Source organism: Crotalus tigris, unplaced genomic scaffold (genome assembly GCF_016545835.1).
Source record: "Crotalus tigris isolate CLP2741 ecotype Arizona unplaced genomic scaffold, ASM1654583v1 scf7180000017658.5313226, whole genome shotgun sequence".
Classification (NCBI taxonomy): Eukaryota; Metazoa; Chordata; class Lepidosauria; order Squamata; family Viperidae; genus Crotalus; species Crotalus tigris.
Genome location: NW_024096545.1, coordinates 2,526,579 through 2,547,721, shown reverse-complemented (window position 1 = coordinate 2,547,721; position 21,143 = coordinate 2,526,579). Strand labels below are relative to the sequence as shown.

At 37.1% G+C, this 21,143-nt stretch overlaps 1 protein-coding gene across 1 annotated transcript in view; it reads left to right on the top strand.

The window, feature by feature from the left end:
• Nucleotides 1-21,143, top strand: part of SLC15A1 (solute carrier family 15 member 1) — a 38,892-nt gene that overhangs the window by 13,409 nt on the left and 4,340 nt on the right. Inside the window, exons 8-20 of the mRNA XM_039335742.1 lie at nt 1,660-1,743; nt 3,208-3,290; nt 7,294-7,380; nt 8,858-8,947; nt 9,950-9,994; nt 10,247-10,279; nt 10,390-10,478; nt 12,736-12,817; nt 14,658-14,777; nt 16,128-16,274; nt 17,776-17,825; nt 18,420-18,527; nt 20,523-20,616. Coding sequence (XP_039191676.1) covers nt 1,660-1,743; nt 3,208-3,290; nt 7,294-7,380; nt 8,858-8,947; nt 9,950-9,994; nt 10,247-10,279; nt 10,390-10,478; nt 12,736-12,817; nt 14,658-14,777; nt 16,128-16,274; nt 17,776-17,825; nt 18,420-18,527; nt 20,523-20,616 — 1,112 coding nt within the window. The remainder of the gene's footprint in view (nt 1-1,659; nt 1,744-3,207; nt 3,291-7,293; nt 7,381-8,857; nt 8,948-9,949; nt 9,995-10,246; nt 10,280-10,389; nt 10,479-12,735; nt 12,818-14,657; nt 14,778-16,127; nt 16,275-17,775; nt 17,826-18,419; nt 18,528-20,522; nt 20,617-21,143) is intronic.

The following is a 21,143-nucleotide window of genomic DNA, read 5'->3' as shown; positions in this document are numbered from 1 at the left end:
GATTTCCTGACAGTGAGAACAATTGATCAGTGGAACAACTTGCTTCCAGAAGTTGTGGGTGCTCCAATACTGGAGGTTTTTAAGAGGAGATTGGGCAGCTATTTGTCTGAAATGGTATAGGGCATGGGTGTCAAACTCATCACGTCACATAACATGTTGTGACATATCATGACTTTTTTTGCACTGCCGGAACTGGGATGGGTGCGGCTTCTGCATGATGCAACCGGCCCATGGGCCGGCAGTTTGACACCCCTGGTATAGGGTCTCCTGCTTGAGCAGAGGGGTAGACTAGAAGATCTCTAAGGTCCCTTCCAACTCTGTTATTTTGAAGTTCTCAGAAGTATAAATCTCAGCAAGCGAAACTAGAGTAGACATCCAGTAAAAAGCCCATTTTCTCTCCCTACTGTTTCTAACACAGGTCAAATGTCATTTCTCATTATATAGGATCTTATTTGGAATCCAAGCCACAGACTCTAGTAATAGTGTGGACATTATTAATAGCAACAATTGAAGGGTTTATGCAGTGCTTTTTTTGTCATAGAACTCACCAGAACAGAATTCCAGCAACTTTTTTTGACGGATTTTCCAAGTTTTAAAAGTAACTTTTGAAAATTTGATGTTTGGTCCATGTTGACTTGAATCGCCCTATTGAGCATAGCAGCTTGGTGGCAAAATCATTAAAATGGTGCATGCGGGCTGCTTGTGTATCGAGTCCGATGCATGCGTACTTTGTCTGGCTGCTCGGCTTGTGGCACTGCTCAGCTTGTGATTGGTCGTGTGGTTGCATGCTGAGTGCTTATTGTGGGCAGCGACCATTATGTTTCATTACACAATTGACATGTATGGGTATGTGTACAGTGATTGACTATGTGTGAAAGGTAAATAAAAGATTAACAAGATGTGAGTTCCGGCACTTTTTTTTTTTTTTTTTTTTTACAAAAAAAAAAGCACTGGGTTTATGTAACTCAGAATACAAATGCCCTGGCTATAAAAACTATGTTTGGCTATATTAATAAGATCAATATAATCATAATGTGGTATAACAAAGTAATTGCACCAAACAATGATGAAATATATTGTTTATTCAATGTAAACATGCATCTATAAAAGAAGAGACCTTTGTTCTTTGCATGGATTTTTTTCCTTGCATAATCTGAATCTGGAATGGGATTGTTGAGATCCATTGATAGTTGCTAGTCTGAATGTAAGGTATGTATGAGTGTATGTATATGTACCTGTGTGCTCTCTATCACTCTATCTCTCCAGAAAAATCTGCCCAGAGAAAATAAATGAATTGGGAATTATTTTCCCAAGGGTGGGAAGACACAGCAGCAGGAGATCTGTCTAAAGAGAAAGTCCACCATGGAGACTACCATAAATATTTTCTCTGTATAGAGAGGATTTTTTTTAGAATAGCTTAGTATAAAGATGGCATGAGATGGGACAATAGAACAGTCAAAGAATGTGCTATATATGTGCCCTAAGTCTATAAATCATTACAAGCTGCCTATATTTCCAAATGAGACTCCCATGTATAAACCTTTGTTCAAATATAATATGTAATTTAGTTCACTGAATAATTGATAGGGAAGACCTGTTCTTTCAGGCTACTGTTACAGAAAAGCCACAACTATGCCTCCCACTTATTTTTTTGTACAGGAGTGGAATGTGGAATTCACGACAAACAAAAATGTTATCCTCTGGCATTTGGTGTTCCTGCTGCCCTAATGGCTGTTGCACTGAGTAAGTCAGACAGTTTATCAGATGTACTGCTTTTTTTACTCCCATATGATTAATTTTGTTACAGTGATATAATTATACTGGTAATCCTCAATTTAGGACTATTTGTTTAAGTTATGATGGCCTCTGGCCTCAGAAAAGGTGACTTACGACTGATTCTTGAAGTTACAACATTGTAACCCTCCCAGTCATGTGATTACAATTTGGTCGCTTGGCAATTGGTTTGGGTTTATGATGATTGCAGTGGATTGAGGTCATGTGATCATGGTTTGCAATCTTCCCAGCCAGTTTCCAACAAGCTGTGGAAGCTGGATTTGCTTAACAACTATGTGATTTGCTTAATGATCATGATAAAAATGGTCACAAAATCAGGTCTAGACCAGGGCTTTTCAACCTTTTCACCCATTGTACACTTTTAGGATATGGCAATATCCAAGTACCACCAGTCGCCTAGCAAGGTGTCAAAAACTTGATGACCCCCCCCAAAAAAGGAAAAAAGTGATGAAGTTCACGTAGTCCTCGACTTACAACAGTTCACTTAGTGACTGTTCAAAGTTACAATGGCGCTCTTCCTCCTGTCTGAGATTTTCATTGTTGTGAGCATTTCTGTTGAGGATTGGCAGTGGAGGTGGGGTGGGGGGTGTTTGGTTTTTATTCCTCCCGTCTGCTGGGTGGTTGCAGCAGGTTTTGGTCACTTCACATGACCCTGGGACACTGTGACCCTCATAAATATGAATCAGTTGCGAAGCATCTGAATGTAAATCACAAGACCCTGGAGATGCTGCAACATTCCAGCTGATCAGCACCCCTTCTAGGCTCAGCAGAAGTGCCAGGATCAGTGCCAAACTCCAGCTGGAGCCTGGCGCTGATCCGGGTACTTCCACTGAGCCCTGACAGCCCCGAAGAAGTGCTGATCCTGGCGCTTCCGCTGAGCCCTGACAGCCCTGCAGCTCCAGCCAGCTCTCGCTCAGGTTTGTGCAGTGCTGCCACCGGTTCAGCTCATTCCCCTCCCCCGCTACCACTTTTCTAGGATGGTCATGTATCACCTGCCAGGTGCCAATGTACCACAGGTGGTCCCCGTACCACTGGTTGAAAAGCCTTGGTCTAGACATAAGATGACTCACTGAATGACTGCATTGCTTAGCGACCAAAAATGCAGTTCCAACTATGGTCACAACTACCCGTAATGTATTCTGGTTCATTATGATAGTTTCCTGACCATATTGACCTATTACGGATTGTGCATGAGAGATAACTTTCAAAAGAATAATACAATATCAGAAAATATATAGATCTTAAATTTAATAGCAGATTCTCCCTCTTCTTATTTGTTTAATACTTCTTAAACAAAAGTTCTTAAAGTTCTTAAACTGGTTATAAATTGATTTGCTATCCAACTCCCCAACCCCCCTTGTTGAAATTTAATCATTTTTTCAAATTTTGCTATCTTTTGGTTTCTGTCTGCAGTTGTGTTCATCGCTGGAAGCACAATGTACAAGAAAGTTAAACCTGAAGGCAACATCATGGTCCAAGTCACTAAATGCATTTCAGTAAGCAATATATAATGCAAGACTAGCATTTTCAAGGACAGTTTATTTTTGTGAACTTGACATTCAACTAAATCTGTATCCAGTTATTTTCTTACTAGTTGTCTCAGGGTTCCCCTTTATTCTGAACTACATAAAAATCCTTCATCTGGATAGCAATTCTAGTTCCTCACCTAGAATTATTACAGCGTGGGATTTAGCTCTAGACTGATTGTTTGCTTGCTGATCAGAAATATTCCTCTTCCTGATGTTTGCCTAAAATGTTTTTCATTATCTTTGAAGCCTAATCTACATTTATAAAGCCAGAGTTGTTACAAACTAGGAGGAGAAATAGTGTAAAAAGCTTACTGGCAGGCCTCTTCTTCCAAGGGTTCTTTGAATAAAGCAATAGCAATAGCACTTAGACTTAAATACTGCTTCATAGTGCTTTACAACCCTCTCTAAGCAATTTACAGAGTCAGTACATTGCCTCCAACAATCTGAGTCCTCATTTTACTGATCTCGAAAGGATGGAAGGCTTACGTCAATCTTAAGATGGTCAGGATCGAATCCTGGGTATGGGCAGAGTTAGCCAGCAATACTGCATTTAACCACTGCGCCACCACAGCTCTTATAATTATGCAATTGATCTGCATATATAATCATAATATGCAGATCAAACCTTCTTATATTCCATGTGAAGAATTCTTGGCTCTTCTGCCAAAGACATCTCCCTTCAGTTCATCTTGTAGTAAAATAAACAGGAAGGTACAGGTAGTCCTCGAGTTACGAGTGTAATGGAGCCTCCCCATTCCACTTGTAAATTGAAAACTTGTAGAGTGAATCTTGTTCCTTTAGCAAGATCACTGTCTTCCTTGTTAAAATGCACGCAGCTCGTTAAGTAAACATCTCAGGGTGGGGAAGGCCATAGAGGGCCTAGTGATGGAACAGGCCCCCAAGGCCTCCCCGAACCACTAAGATACCTCATGTTTCCCCCTCCCTTCCTGCCACGCAGGACTCATCTGGAAAAGGTCTGTCTCCTCTCTGCCGTGGTTCCTGATGCCACTCCGATCTGAGGCCAAGGGATGCATCCACAGCCCCCCGCAGCCCAATCCGAGCTCCGGAGGCCTGGAAAAGACCTCTGGAGCCCGGATCCATGGCCACGGAGAGATTTTGCGGCTCCTCTGCAGCCTGATCTGGGCTCTGGAGGCTTTTTCCAAGCCTCTGGAGTCTGGAACCATGGCCGTGGAATGATTTTGCGTGCTCCGCGGCCACTGGGGGGGCTGCAAAATCACTGCATGGCCATGGATCTGGGCTCCGGAAGTCTTTTCCAGGCCTCCAGAACCTGGATCGGGCCTCAGGGTGGTTGCGAAAGCCTCCAGCCTCAGTTCCCAGACACAGCAGCCTGGAAAAGGCCTCTGAAGCCCAGATTGGCCACATGGTGGGCGCAGAAGGGTTCCCCTAGCCGCAGATCCAGTGGTAGAGGCCTGGAAAAGGCCTCCGGAGCCTGGATGGGGCTATGGGAGGGTGCAGAAGCTTCCAAGGGCCTGATCCAAGCTTCGGAGGTGTTTTCCTAGTTGTTTGCACCAGGAACGGAGGTTGGGAGGGACTTCTGCATGCCTCCGGAGGCTGGATCCAGGCTTTGGAGGACTGCTTCAAGCAGCAGCAGCAGCTTGGAGCAGTCCTCCAAGGGCTGGTCCAGCCTCCAGAGGCATGCAGAAGTCCCCCCCACACACCTCTGTTCCTGGTGCAAATGGCTGGGAAAACACATCCAAGGCTTGGATCAGGCCCTTGGAAGCTCCGTTCCAAGCAGCAGCAGCTTGGAGCAGTCTTCTGAGGGTTGGATCCAGCCTCCGGAGGCATGCAGAAATCCGCCCCACATTCTGTTCCTGGAGCAAATGGCTAGGAAAACCCCTCCGACGTTTCGATCAGGCCCTTGGAAGTTCCATTCTGGGTGGCAACAGCATGCCTCCAGAGGCTGGAACCAGCCTTTGGAGGACTGTTGCAAGCTGCTGCCCAGAACGGAGCTTCCAAGGCCCTGATTCTCTAAAGGCATGCTTGGAGGAAGGCTCCAGGGACAATGGGGTCACTTTTTCCCCCAGTGCAGTGAGCTTCGGCAGGCTGGATGTGGGTGTGAAGAGCCTGGCCTTCTCCCTCAGTTGAAGGCTTCAGGCCTGCTGTCAGGAAGAAAGGAGCTTGGGGCAGGAGCAGAGACAGGCACCTTTTCCATAGAGAATGAAAGTGTCTGTGGTCCGTGATTTGGCGCAACTTCAACTTCTCGCGTGAGATCATAGACCGCAGAAACTTCCATTCTTGGTGCAAAAAACACTTCCAAGCCAACTCTCCTCTTTTTCAAAGGGAAACAAATCATGGCAGAGAGGAGTTTTGTAAGGTAAGTGAGTCCGGCCTAGCAGGAAGTGAAGGGGAAGCAGTTGTGAGGAGTGTGGGAGGGAAATAGGGTGAATGTTGCAGTGCCACTCAAGTTGCTCGTAAAAGTGAACGACTGCCGTGGTGCTGCAATATTCATAACTTCAGGACTTGCTCGTAAACACTAGGGGATGCTCATCACATAACTTCAAATGAGCGTTAAGTTCCTAATTCAGGGATTATCTGTAGTTTAGACCTTCCTATCTAAAGCCAAAAACACAGAAGTTGACAAATTGAAATCCAAGAAGAAAAGACTGTGCGTTGGCTTGCAAAACCAGAACAAAATTTATTCCTACCTTGTTCACCAATTAAATCAAATGTTTCCATAAAATAGTATGGGGGGCAGGGAGAAAGAAATATATGCAGAATTCTTTAAAATATGTAAGCAGCCTAGTCAAACCAGTTACCTATTACCTGGTTGAATAAGTTTTTAGCTTTTAGTATTTTAAAGGCTGCATCTTGGCTTTATGCTTGACAGTAAATGGTACTCTCGCTCTTTTTTTTCCTCTTTTATTGTTTCTTGAGCACTATATTTATTTTTTCTGCAAATGGAGAACAAATGAAAGCTAATATCACTGGGAGAGCTCATGTTAAATATTCCAGCAAATCAGCAGCTATCTACTGACTGATTTGTTAGTCCTAAAGATATTGTGGATATATGGTTAAGGTACAGACTAGTTACTATATACCATAGCATTAAAAAGTTTAATGGGAAAAGTATTTTTGGAAAACAGAAATTGAACTCCATCTGGGATAAACATGGCATCTACTTTGGGGGCACTGCTATGTTGTACAAAAATTTGACACAGTTCCCCAATAAAAAAGGAAGATTTATATCCTAAATAAAGCATCTGTTGCAGTGTTTCTCAAACTTAGCAACTTTAAGATGTGCAGCCTTTTAACGCCGAGAATTCCCCAGCCAGCATGAGTTGAAATCCGTGTATCTTAAAGTCACTAAGGTTGAAAAATACTGGTTTAATAAGTCAGCTTTTAAATAACTGTTTGGGTTCCTTAAATTTATCATCTTGCTGGAAGTTTTTGTTCCATTTGTATTTGTAAAAAAAAGTTAAAAAATGACACTTCCTCCAATTTCTTTAATCAAGAAATTGAAAGTGTTAGATTGGAACTCCCATAATTTCCAGCCAAAAGGGGAATCAAATATCCAGCATATTTGAAGAGCATCAGGAAGGATGCTCAAGGAAGTAGCCTAGGCTGTCTTTGATTGTTTTGGAAATGGTCTTTTGTATTATCCTTACTGTTTATTACCATAGTTAATATTGTCAAGTGTGAAGAATCAGGACTACACGTTAAGTTCCAGTTAAGAAGATATATTCCTCACACTTATTCACAAGAACCTAGTTAACTAATTGTCAGCACTGAATTGGTGCTAAATAAGAGTTAACAAATTTTGAAGGGGGCTGGACTTGGATCGCCTCTTGGATCGAGAACTTTGTTCACATCCAGTTAGCACCATTTCTATTCCCATAACTTTTGGTATTTCAGGCAGTTAACTTGGGGTACTCACCTCCCCCAAATATTTATGAATGTAATTAAAAGAAGAATTGTGTTCTAATTAATTTGCAAATTATTTCTTTTTCAGTTTGCTGTTCGAAATAGATTTAAACATCGCAGCAAAGAATTTCCCAAGAGAGAACACTGGTTGGACTGGGCTACTGAAAAATATGATGTATGTTGTATTATTGGCTGGTACTGAATTTCATTACATACTACTATAACAACAGCTTTGCTTTAGGTTTTACTTTGTGGATTGACCTATTTTCATTAAGTGATTGCTATCATTGTACCATTTAAGGCCCCTGGTGGCCTTAAAATTTTGCATGCAACTTCAAAAAGATAAACATGACAGCACATATAATTGAAAAACAACTGGCATGAAACCCCCAAAGTTCAGAAATTTGAACAAGTTTAAGTAAACACAGAATAAAGGTTAAAGCATCCTGTGTATCATTTGGGAAGTTAGGTTTAGTATCAGTTTACTTTGAAAACACACATAAGATAGTAATAATAAGCAAACAAACAAATGAACAATGCTTTAATATTTTTTTCAATGTCCATAGGCTGATCAAAACAAAAGCAGTTTACCTAGTTGTAGATAGATATCCATTATATTTATCTGACTAAAAATGTGGGTCTAATAAGTTTAACTTTCAAATTAACTTTTGGACATATCTGCTTTTTTAAAAAACAGCATTCTGTTGTTTGTAGAAATCATGCATACCTTTTGTTTACATCAGGTGATGTACTACTCATTCTCAGTTACAAAATTTTGAGATGTAAAAATAATCATTTCATTGCTTCATCAATTATGTAATTATGACTCACCTAGGTTTCAATTATAGGCATAAAAATAAAGCTTAATCCAATTTTGGTTGTAGTTATACAATATGGTTGTGGAATTTATTTATTTTCTGAGTTTGCTAAATTAACCAAATGAGGGTGGACTTACAAACATATTAAGCCAAGTTGAGATAAGCAAACATAACACTTATGATCTTATGCAAATAAACACTTAATAGAGAGAGTGTTGTTAATATGACAAGTAAGTGTCTTATAATTAACTAATACCCATTCAATCAACACTGATGCTGAGAAAAAAATACTGATTTTAGTTACTGAAATGTCTACCTGTCAGGATCAGGTTACTTTAGCTTCCATGAATTTACCTATTTCCCCTTTATAGCAACCCAAGCAGATGACAATATCCACTAAGCAGAAGTACTTCCTTTCCTGAAGGAAAGTGCTGATGGGCTGCCAAGTACACACTTGTTGATTACATGACTTCAGGGGATGGGCATAAGTACCATTTGGTTAGCACTACTATAACTTTCAATAGTCACTGAATGAATGGTTGTTAACCAAGAACTACCTTTAGTATAGTTTTTATTTTGAGGGGCGGGTAAAACATCCCACCTTTATAATATGGTTATGAATAAAGTCCTCTTCCATATCTACTGCTATTCCTCATACTTTCCTTATCTCTTGGTACTCTCAGTAGATTAGATGCATTGTTGCTGCTTATTTCAATCTGTATATGGAGATTGGCCTCATTTTACAGAATTTAAATATTTAATATTTGACACATAAATGCAAATGAATAAGGAAGATATCTATTTAACATTTCTTGTTTCGTTCTTTTGTTACAGAAACGGCTTATTACTGAGGTTAAGATGGTCTTAAAAGTTTTGTTCCTGTACATTCCTCTTCCTATGTTTTGGGCCCTTTTTGACCAGCAGGTAAGTTGAGAGAAGAAATTGTTATTCCTTTGGGTGTTCATATGGCCGTGCAGTGCTTTTGCTATAATTGTAGATTAGGATTTAGTATTGGAAATAGACTTAAAAAACTCTATGTGAACATTTTTATTACATTTTATTACAAATAGTTGCATCATCAGGTAATTCAACACAGCAGGAACATCATGAGGTAAATTACAGAGAGCACATAGTGCACACAGAGGGAAAAGGCAGGACACAAGGAAACTCCCCCTTTTCACTCAAGCAACCAATCACAGCTCAGATTCCCTCATGCAGTGGTCAGCTTTCTTCAGCCAATTATAACTATGTGCTCTTACCCATTGTCCAATCCTTCACTGCTCCTTCACTTCCCATCATCCTACAATATTCCCTTTTGAGAAAAGTACCTTATACAAAGCACAAAAATGGGTATAAAGTAGTAAACAAAAACAAAACTAAGAGCACAATAGAAGACAAAAATCAACATTCATTCTATTTCTCTATACCTTTGCAAACCATTGCCACTTCTACTGGGACCATGCTTCACTGCTTCACACAGTACCTTTTGTTCTTTAAAATTCTTACCTTTCTCTTTTTGAGGATATCATCAACTGTACCCAACCATGACTTTCTCTTCCTCTTGACCCATTGTTTGCTTTATAATTCAGTCCTCATTCATTCTCTCCATATGATCAAACTATCTCAAAGTATTTATTTCATTTTGGTCATTCACTTTAGTATTCAATTCATGTTTTATTCATATTCCCTTTTCATCCTGGATCCTATATTTTTAGGTTTTACCAAAGTTTCTTATGTGGCATTCAATTTACTTTTATATTTTCCTGACATACGTGCCCGTCACTTCCAGATAACAACGTGGGCTCTTAATTTCTTTTCCTTCTACCACTGACTTGTTAAATATTGTTAATATACTTACTGTGCGTGTGAGACAATTAATATTTAATTAGTGTTATTTGCTTAAAAACTTGTATTTTTGTTCTGAAGGGATCTCGATGGACATTGCAAGCCACCACTATGGATGGAAATTTTGTAAGTTATTTCTTATTCAAGAACCCTCAATCAAATTCTGACTGAGTCTTTATTATGTATTTTTACCTAAAAAGTTATCCATAGCTCCTTGCACAGCAGGTGATAAGCATTCAATTGATAGATATCCATTTCTATTCCCCTTGCTGGATTAGGGCAGTGATATTTAAATTAAACTAATTCAAAGTATTAAATTAAGTTCTTATGAGATTTTAAAAATGAAATGCAACTATTCTTTTTTTTTTTTCATTTTAGGGTTCTGTTCAGATTCAGCCAGACCAGATGCAGGTACAGTCAGCAGTTTTTTGAATACTTTTCGGGGGTTTGAGCTATTTCCAAAAATCATTTTACTTTTTTCTGAACATTATTAATTTTCTTATTTTTTTCTTCTTTAACAGACTGTAAACCCAATTCTCATTGTAATCATGGTCCCAATTGTAGATGCTGTTGTTTACCCTTTAATTAAAAAGTGTCACATAAATTTCACGTAAGTAAATATGGACTTCTAAAAATTGTAAGTAGAAAATTGCATTAAATTCTAATGCATGAAAGTTAACTTAAGTAATGTTAACATGAATGACTTTGCTTAGTTTACAAATCAAACTATAAAGGTGACATAACTAGTAAAAATACTTTTATATGAAAAATAAGTACCTTTCTTCTGATGGTAGGGCACAAACAACTAAGCAGTAAGTAATAAATAAGCATCATTCAAAATTTTCACTAATAATTAAAGTAACTTTATAAAGCAACAATCTTAATTTAGTGTTTTGCAAGTGAGAAGGATGTAGGATGTGCTCAGTGTACCTATATGAGAAAACGTATTCCTGTTAATATTTGTATCAACTTTTACATATAACAAATTGATCATGCTAGAATCTATTAAAAATGTGAAAATTACACTTCAAAATTATTTGTCATATATCAAATGATAACATTGAGTTATGTATCTTGCTAAATTTCTTTCAGTATTCAGTTATTAAGTCTGTGTTGTTCTAAGAGTGGATAAAGAAAGGTTAAAAGAAAAAAAAACATCTATTGATTCAACATGATTTGTGTCTAATTCCTCTAATTTGGTGTTGCTCTCAGGAGTTATTACAATTGTATTCCAACATTTTTGAAAGGCACCAGTTTGAAAACCTGTTCTAAGTCTTTCAGTATTGCAAAATGGCATTTTAGATTAAATGTGTATTCCTCAACATTGCAACATACTGTATTAAAGGTTTTGAGGGACTACACAAAGATTCAACAATAACGGAAATATGTTTTCAGAGAGATAAGATATATGCATCACTACTTTCAGTGACAGACATATTAGTGCACTGATGGCAAGTTGACATATGTGACATTCCACAATGTTTTGGGCGACGTGGCATGTTTACTAACATCCAACAACTATTCTCCAAAGCATCCCTGTTCTCACACAATTTTTTGTGACTATGGAAGCCACATCAGAATGGAGTGTGCTCTTGATGAAAGTTAAAAATTGGAATTTAATAAATGTACAGGAAACAAAACTTGAATATCAAAATAATGTAATAAAAACATGAACAGAATGCTGGCAAGGAAAAGCATTACACAGTCAATTTGTACAAAAGGGGAAGTTAATAAAGATAAAATCTTCCAATAGTTTATAGCTGGAACATTAAAAAAAGAAATGGAAGGCTCCATTTTGGCTGCACAAGAGCAAGCTGTAAGAACCAATTTAATCAAAGTCAGGATTGAAAAATCATCAAATGATTCAAAGTATAGATTATACAAAGAAGCAGAAGAAATGTTGATCATATACTCAGCTCAGAGAAGAAGATTGCATAAATTGATTATAAATAATGACATAACACAGTCACTAAAACAATTCACTGGAATATCTTAAAAAATTAACAGTAATGAAAAATTGTTGGGAACACATAATCGAAAAGTAGTTGAAACTGAGCAAGTTAAAATATATATTTTTTGAATACAGACTGATAAAATCTGTGATATGACTGTGGTCAAAAAGATAAAAGTGTGAATAATTGATGTGGGATACAATCCAGGGGATAGTAGAATAAAAGACAAAGAATTGGAGGAGATCACAAAATATTAAGATCTGAAAATCAAAATTGAACTATTATGGGTGCCATATCAAAAAAGCGACGGATAGCTCTTAGAAAATCTGCACATTTATAAAATTTCCATCTGTTACTTGCAAAAGGCCACACTGCTTGATCTGCACATCTATGTTGGGAAGATGCGTACGAAGACCAACATCAGCTAAAGAACTGGCAGCTGTGACTTCATATTGTTGTGAACAATAATAGTAATTCTTAGGTCTTTGATTAAGACTTGAATTAAGTTTTCATCAGTCTTGGACTGTGAAACTAACTAAAACATAATCTGCCTATTTCAAGTGCTTGGGAAAGATTTGATAGGTGGACAAAAATGCCAAATCCAGTCTAGATATATGGCCAGCTATGCGATTAACCACCACCATCATCATCATAATTTTCTTTTTAAAACTAATTTGGAAAGGTTTGCTTTGGTTTTCTAAAAGCTTAGACTCAATTAGGAGATTTTTTTATGAATAATGAAGTCAGGTTGAATGAAAGGGAGAATTTAAAGAAGGTATAGATTAGTTATGTATTATGGTATATTCTTTTAATAATTACAAGTCCATAATTATTTTTATTTTAATAATGTTGTTTTAATGTTTGTAGTGTTTAATTTAAAGTGTTCCTGAATAGCTCTGTGTCCTTCATTCACAGGCCTCTGAGAAAGATGACGGTTGGCATGATACTGGCAGCTTTGGCTTTTGTTGTTGCTGCTGTGGTACAAGTTGAAATTGATGTAAGTAAAATTAGAGCCAAATTCTGTCCCGGGATGTTTTAAATTATAAGACTTAAACTTTTGAAGTGGTGGGCATTCTATTCATAAATCTCTTAGGTGATTTAGAATCCTGATTTTGCATTATGGGAGGAGGAACTGCTATATGGAATAGTTTTGGTTAACTGCCCTGTTTAACAACTATTCAAAGTGACAAGAGTATTGAAGACAAGACTTTATGACCAGTCCCAGAATACAGCAACCATTGTGGCATTCCCCCAGTCATGTGATCAGGCTTCAGGCACTTTGCAGTTGGTGCACTGTCACTATATCCTGTGATCACATAATCTCCATTTGCAACTTCACAACCAGTTTCTGACAAGCACAGTCAAAGAAGAAGTTGGCATTAAAATTGAAGCTCATGGTCATGTGATGTCTCGCTGTTGCTTAGGAATGGAGTTGTTTGTCCCAATTGTGATTATTAAGTGAGGACCACCTGTATATCTTTCTTATATGGGGGATAGATATCATTTAAAGATAACTGACAATCAAATGGTTTGGAAAAAAACGACCTAGACTCAATATTTTTCAAATTGAGTTTCTGGAAGAGATTTCCACACCCACTTGGTCCATTGCAGAGAGAGTAGGTTTATTTATTTATTTATTTATTTATTTTAACTCTCTGCCAAAAGACTCCCTAAGTCTCTTGGAGAGATATTCTTCCCTTTAGTCACTATGGCAGGGGTAGGCAACCTTGGCTCTTTTATGACTCATGGACTTCAACTCCCAGAATTCCTGAGCCAGACATGCTGGCTCAGGAATTCTGGGAGTTGAAGTCCACAAGTCATAAAAAAGCCAAGGTTGCCTACCCCTGCACTACGGGATAGCAGGTAGGGCAGATTTTGTCAGCTAGACTTTAGAAGCCCCACCGAACTTGATTGGGGCTCTTTCTTTCTTTCTTTCTTTCTTTCTTTCTTTCTTTCTTTCTTTCTTTCTTTCTTTCTTTCTTTCTTTCTCTTTCCTTTCTTTCTTGAAAAAGTTTGAAAATCTCTAGCTTAGATTAGGTCTAAGTCTTTGACAAAGATTTATTTTTGAAAAGTGGAGAGAGACTGCAGAGACAAAGAATTGATCCTATTATTAAGAAACAGGATAAATTTATTTCTTTCCTGTCATTTTTACTCTAGCTATATTTAAGAAGTAAGGAAGAAATTGTTTTATTGATGATTTTTTTAACAATTCAGTTTTGCTGATGAGTAAATAATATTGGCTGGTGTGCCTGCTCCCTTGTCTAACAAAATTACATCCAGAAGACTTCCCCTATCTTTTCTCTCCTCCTCAAACTAGTGGTCCCAGTGAGCACAGAGCAAGACCCACTCCACAGTTGCAAGCTGCTACCCTGTTTTAGACTGTGAATTTCATGGGAAGTTTCCTTCAGAATTGCAGCATGTACTGAGAATAAAAACCATGTTGTGGCAGACAGTATACTTTAAAATAAAATAAAAAAGAATGAGCAGTCCCACTGAATACTAGCACAACCCTTTCGTGGATGGTCCATTTTGTCCTTGTCCATTGCAGCATCAATGAGAGGTGATTTAAGGACTCCTATGTAGTTCATTTGTTATTACCTGAATTATAGATCTATGAATTTTGACTCTGAAGCTCAGCCCTAGTTGTAAGTCCGAGATGAAAGACATTTTACTGTGAAGCTGTTTGTGAATGGATGGGGAAATAGTGTAATTACAATGTAAACTGCCATTAGTAATGCAAAGCCACATTTTGTGAATGTAAATATATGTTACTAATTCTCAAGATACTTTCAAGGTGAAGTTTGACATAATAGCACTTTATCACCTGTCTACCACAGAAAACTCTTCCAGTCTTTCCTTCAGAAAACCAGTTTCAAGTCAAAATAATAAATCTCGGAGATGCTAAAGCAACAGTTGTTACTGCTGGAGAGAGCATTGACTTGAGTCCATTTAATGCGGTATGTTTCATTTAAGTTTTATTCCAGTTTCAAAACAGATGTACTTTTAATAGGATAAAATTTCTCAGCATTAATTAGAAATTAGTGAATATACTATTAGTCAAAATACAGTTTGGGAATATGCACCTTCTCATGCATATATCATGATTTCCTACATTATACACCATCTCATAATTAAAAAAGAACAGTTTCTGTTTTAATACTAACAATTTCTACATTTCTGAAATTACGCCGTCATTCCCTTTGGGATGTGTTTACCATGCCTAAACTTGCCCATTTTTAAATTGGAACTTGGCATGAAAATTAGTATCTTTTGGAGCCTATAAACTGTATCTCATCACTACTGAAATCAGTATTTCTAACTATTGTACTGTTTTCCCTTCCTTCTCGTTATGTAGAACAAAATTTAGGATTAGTAATTTTTAAAACAATACTCTGTCTCCCCATTCACATTACCCACTTTTAGTCCTTAGGCATGCATGGTGCTTTGTAAAGTGGCTCCACTTTAAGTTTCTTACAAAGTTATAAAGTTATAATTTCCCTCATGCCTCAGTGTAAGGCACTTCAAGGCAGCATTTTCTATGTTTTCTTTGTTTTTGACACATCATCCATAGTTGGGTGAACCTATTTGTATATATATGCTAGGAAAGCAAACAGTGGATTTCATCTCTTGCCAACATCACACAACACAGAAGGGAAATGAAACCAGTTATTCAGAAGTTAAATTTCATGTGTACAGCTGAAATGGTTGGGAAGATACAATACAGATAGTCCTCGACTTACAACAGTTCATTTAGTGATTGTTCAAAGTTACAGTGGCCCTGAAAAAAGTGACTTATGACCACTTTTCACACTTATGACCATTGCAGCATCCCCACAGTCATGTGATTTTCATTTGGATGTTTAACAGCTGACTCACATTTATGATGGTTGAAATGTACCCAAGTCATGTGACTCCTTTTTGCGAACTTCTAACAAGTAAAGTCAATGGGAATCCAGATTCACTTAACAACCATGTTACTAATTTAAGAAGTTCAGTGATTCACTTAACAAATGTGACAAGAAAAGCCGTAAAATGGAGCAAAACCCATTTAACAATGTTTCACTTAGCAAAATAAATTTTGAGCTAAATTGTGGTTGTAAGTTGAGGACTATCTATATTGGAAGGAAATTAATAATAATAAAATCTGATCATATTTCAACAATTCTAACTGATCAAATGCAGGAATTTTTTTTGCCTAGGTATCAAAACCCTAAAATAGGAAATATAATTAATTGGCAGATATGCAAACTACTCAGTTACATGAAAGAAATGCCAGTTGTTTTATTGTTTTTTCTTTTTATTTACAGACAAATTATATCACATATGAAATGAACAAGCCAAACAATATTGACATAGCATATCTAAATGGATCTCTAACAGAAAAAATGATTAATATGGGAAAACAACGCCACACTCTTGCAATAAAAAATAACCCCCAAATTGAAGCAAATCTGGTAAATTTATTTAAAGATTCCAGGTTCTGTTTAGATCATTTATTGTCTATTAAAAAGTTAGAGCTAGGTGTATGAGTTACAGAATGTAAAAATGTGATAGCATTTCAATTATAATAGCAGAGGCTATAATAGGACTGTTGCTGCTAAGTATACACAGTTTGGGCATATGGACAGTATGTAAATAATTATAATAATTAAATAAAAAAACTCTATCCAGATGAATTAAACAACAAAATAGCAGAATAAGTTTGATAAAAGATCACAAAAGAACCATATTTAAAATAAAGTTTCATGTGTCTAAATGATAGCTTAATTCTTCTGCCTTCCCATTTGTGGGAATTTGTATTTAGCATTATACACCAAAACATAAAGAGTGTATTCATAGGAAGAAGACATCTGCCAATGTTATATGGAAATTAGTGTTGATTATATCAAGGGAAGCATACAAGTTGAATGCAATAGGGTAGGATATTTAAGTAAGTGGTAAAGCATGAAGAGATAAAGTCAAAAATGAATGCATAAATGTAGATGAAATACAAAAAAGAGAAACAATACAAAAGAAATGGATTAAGGTGGCCTGATTCAATGAAGAGAATAAATGATAATTGAATCACAACACAAATATCTGAAGAAAGACTGGTTGAGCCAAGATGAAAGAAAGTATCAGAAAAGTTGTGACTAGATGGAATTAACAAGACCCTCGAAAAGAGAAGATTGCACCCAGATTGACTATAGCCCAATGCTGGAAATCAGTTTCCCCTTCATTTGGTAAATGGTTAAATTATGTACGGTATTGTATATGATAACCGTGGAAAAGTTAACATATCAAAAATGTATTACAGGACCATTTTTAAATGATATATAGTATTCTTTTATGAACTTTATTAATAAAGGTAAGGTTGAAAATAGGATCAAAATATAATAATAATAATATGAAGCGAATGCAGAAAGGCATGGATATATTTTAGTGCCACCATAAATTAGATTTCATTAGATCTCCTTTCATCTCTTGCTTACATGAATGGTATGTGTTTATGTATTTTAAAATCTGGAACTAATATACATATTGTATTCCTTATTATTCCTATAATCTCATGTCTTTGTCTATAGGGAAAGCTAATCAGGCTCTTTTCTCTATCAGGGTGGGGCTGGCTTAAAATCTTGATTGGCAGGATTTGTTCTAATCTTAATTGTGGTTAAAATAAAGTTTAATATATCTGTTAACATAGTTAAGATTGATAGATGTATTTACTTCAGAAAGCAATACAAATGTTGAGGAGTTGAAAGCAAGGTACAGAATGTGCATCAATCCAAACTAACAACCATTGTTTTTGTTTGATTTAGTCATTTGAGTTAGTTATACAACATTTAATTAAATATTTGTGATATTGAGATATAAGCATGTTTGTGAACAAAAATCATGAAAGCTGCCTATGATGTAAAGAAATATAACTGTTTCATGTGGATTTTATTACATTATTCAAGCTATTTCTCCTCTTAGTTTATAGATGGCATCACAGAAAAACCAGAACAAGGCAATAATATGATCAGGTAATAAAGATTAATTGTGTGAATTTATATTTTATTGTAGTTAATGTTTACTTTTATTAAGATATTCATATGATAAGAGTCTGGAACCAAATATTGTGGCAGGGATTAGTTGCTTTGACATTGAAGCCAGTCCTGGAAGGCTCTACTGTCTAGGTATGATGATACACCACAAACCACAAGTTTGTCTGCAGGTCACTCTCTCTTATAAGAAACTACACCAGACTCCATTGTAATAGCCTGTCACTTGCAAAAACAAGACAAGAGAAGTTGAGATATCATGTACTGTATGTAGAGCATCTCTAGATTGTAGGTGGGAGAGAGTGGAAGGAGAGCTGTACCTTTTAAAGGCAACAGTTCTTTAGATTTTTAGATTTAATCTAAATTATAATGCCATTAACTGCATAATTAAATTTTATATCTTGTCAAAAAAATTTTGGAGCAAGAAAGCTTTTGCTATAGTATTACTAAGCACTTGCAAATCTCTGTTAATAATATTTAAGAATAAAATATCAGTACTAAGAAAATACCAGTTAATGATAATAAATGGCTAAAATACCTTTCAATTTTTTAATGCAACTTTTTAACTTTTTAAAGATTTATAAACAGTTTGGATTCGGTTATTAATATTACTATGGGTGATGTGGCTTTTGGAGAGGTGATGAATTTCTCAGTCACCAACTACACTGCTTTTCAAAGTGGATCGTAAGTATTCTTTAACATTATGATAGAACAGCTTTCCTCTAACTGGTGCTGCTCGATGTGTTGGGACTTCAGTTCTCAAAACTAACAGTTGCAAATGCAATGTTCCTAGAGGGTATCAGTATGGGAAAGTATGCTGGTAAGATGGAATTGATATAAAATGACTGTTAGTCCATAAAAAAATAGGTACAATTAATGTGTATATCTCACAGAATAGACTAGTACAGTGGTGGCGAACCTATGGCACGTGTGCCAGAGGCAGCACTTGGAGCCCTCTCTGTGGGCACATGCACTGTTGCCCCAGCCTCGTCTCCTCCCATGGCCCCTCCTCACCAGCAGCCCTCCCAGAGGAGAGTCGTCCCCGGGCGCGGCCCACTTGAGCAGCCCAGCCATGGACATGGTCCCAGCGGGGACAAGATTCCACCCTTGCGCCCATCATGCTGCAGGGCACGGGCGGAGGGTGTGGTTGCCATGGCGCTGCTGGGCTGCCTGGGTGATCTGTGGCGGGCTGTGGAGGTGGGTGGCCCGCAGGCAGGGTGGAGCGGGGACAGGGGTGGGGGGCGGTTTTTGGGCACTCGGTCTCTCTCTAAAAAGTTCACCATCACTGGATTAGTAAGTTTCAATGAAGGAGAATTTTTGTAGCTCAGGGTTGAAATGAGGGGTCCTTGGTGCTCTCTGAGCTTGCTTGTTTTCTTGCAGATGTTTCATTACTTAATTAGGGTACATCATCAGTACTAGTGGGATTACCACTGATGATGTTACCTAGTCAGGGTAATGAAACATCTGCAAGAAAACAAGCAAGCTCAGAGAGCACCAAGGACCCCTCACTAGTAAGTTTACCTATAATAAAGTTGGGTTTAAGCTGTGATCTACTGGCTGATTGACAACTGTGCTGAAGAGTTCATGTCTCATTTTTCTTATCTACACTGGATTCTAAAATTGTTTTTAGCCTTGGGTGGAGATAATGACAGCTTAGGGGGTCTAACTTTTGATTAGATAATCATCAAAGTCTAGGTATTCTAAACACAGTGGCAATTCCCCTAAGAATGGTGGTGGCCATTTTCTCCATCTTGTCCTGAAATAATTCAGTGTGTATCACACATGAGTAGGTAAAATTGCTATGATTGTCACAGCTGGCACAAAAATGATTTTAAAAATATGAGAAAGCAAATATGAGAAGAATGAATAATGAAACTAATGGACCTTTGAGAAACAAGTTCTAGGACAATCAAAAGTGGGAAAGGAAAAGAAAAAAAAGTAGAAATGGAGGGAGACAAGAATTCCTTTTAAACTTTCTTACCTATGCCCATTACTTCTTTTCATCATTGGTGAAAAGAGGTGAAGTGGTGAACACTGAACAAGATAATATTTGAGTTGAAATAAAACATAATTATTCTGGTTGATTTTGAAACGAAAATATTTCATAGAAAAAGTGAAACAAATGATGTCTATTACTTCATTAATGGAATATTTGAAAAGAATCCTAGATACAGGCTTACCAACATCTATACCTTGGTAAAACACTGAAAGCAGCTGCTGAATTACAAAAAGAAAGGAAAAGTTCTTAGTTGTTCACTGGATCCTGGTTTGTAGAATATTATTGCCTGCTTTGGGTTAATCACCATTTGTTTCTTTTCTGCCTGTTCAGCCAGCCTATTTTGTACATTGCATGCTCTTTCTGTGATTATGTAAAAGAGCTTGGCAAGTTTCTACATTCTAATGAGACACTTGGAAGAATGTTGTGCCGGTTGCGCAGGTAGTAGGAACATGTAATGATATGTTGGGAATTGTCACAAGCTATTTTAAAAAGTGTCTGCTACACCCATTTTATGATCAGGAATTAATGTTTGCAAACCTACCTTGGGGTGATGCTTATAATATGAATCAGCTTTATTTATTTTTGATATTCTTTCCAAAATTTGGGTATAGTTTAAAAAAAAAAGGTTCTGTTTGGAAATTATGTTGTCAGTATCTAATTTTTCCTATTGCTTTTTCTAGAAATACTATTACTGTTAACATTGATAATAAAGAGTGTACAGTTCAATCCATGCCATTTGGTTATGGCAGTGCTTACACTATTATAATCAAAGGGGTAAGTTCTAAACTTCGTGCCTAAATTGACAAAATATTTACTACATAGCCAGTCAAAGATTTAAACACCTAAAATAAGGTCTTAGTTGAATTTTTAGCAGTCACCTTCTTATCTTAATGGTTGTTACACTGTCACAGGTGTCAAATAAAAGAGGAAAGCAAAAGACTAAAGTTGTATTGTTTTATAGGCAGATGTGTTTTCATGAAAGTTTTGTTGTGGTTAGTAATGGAAAATACAGGTAATGTAAATAAGGAGTGGGTTTTTATAATACAAAAGCTTTTGGTCATCACTTGAATATGGTGTCCCTAACAGCCTTGCCATTTTTAAATATTGGTTCTGGCCACCATCTTGATTCACTCCCTGAGGACACCCCTGATAAACAGTCAGAAATCTCTCCATAGGTTTTTATGAGAACATGTTGCCCAGATACTATCTTGTTTTGGGGTTGTATTTATTTTTTATGTTATGATTTATGATCTATCCAAAGCAGCGTTTCTCAATGTTTGTGTGACGGCGACCCCCGTCAC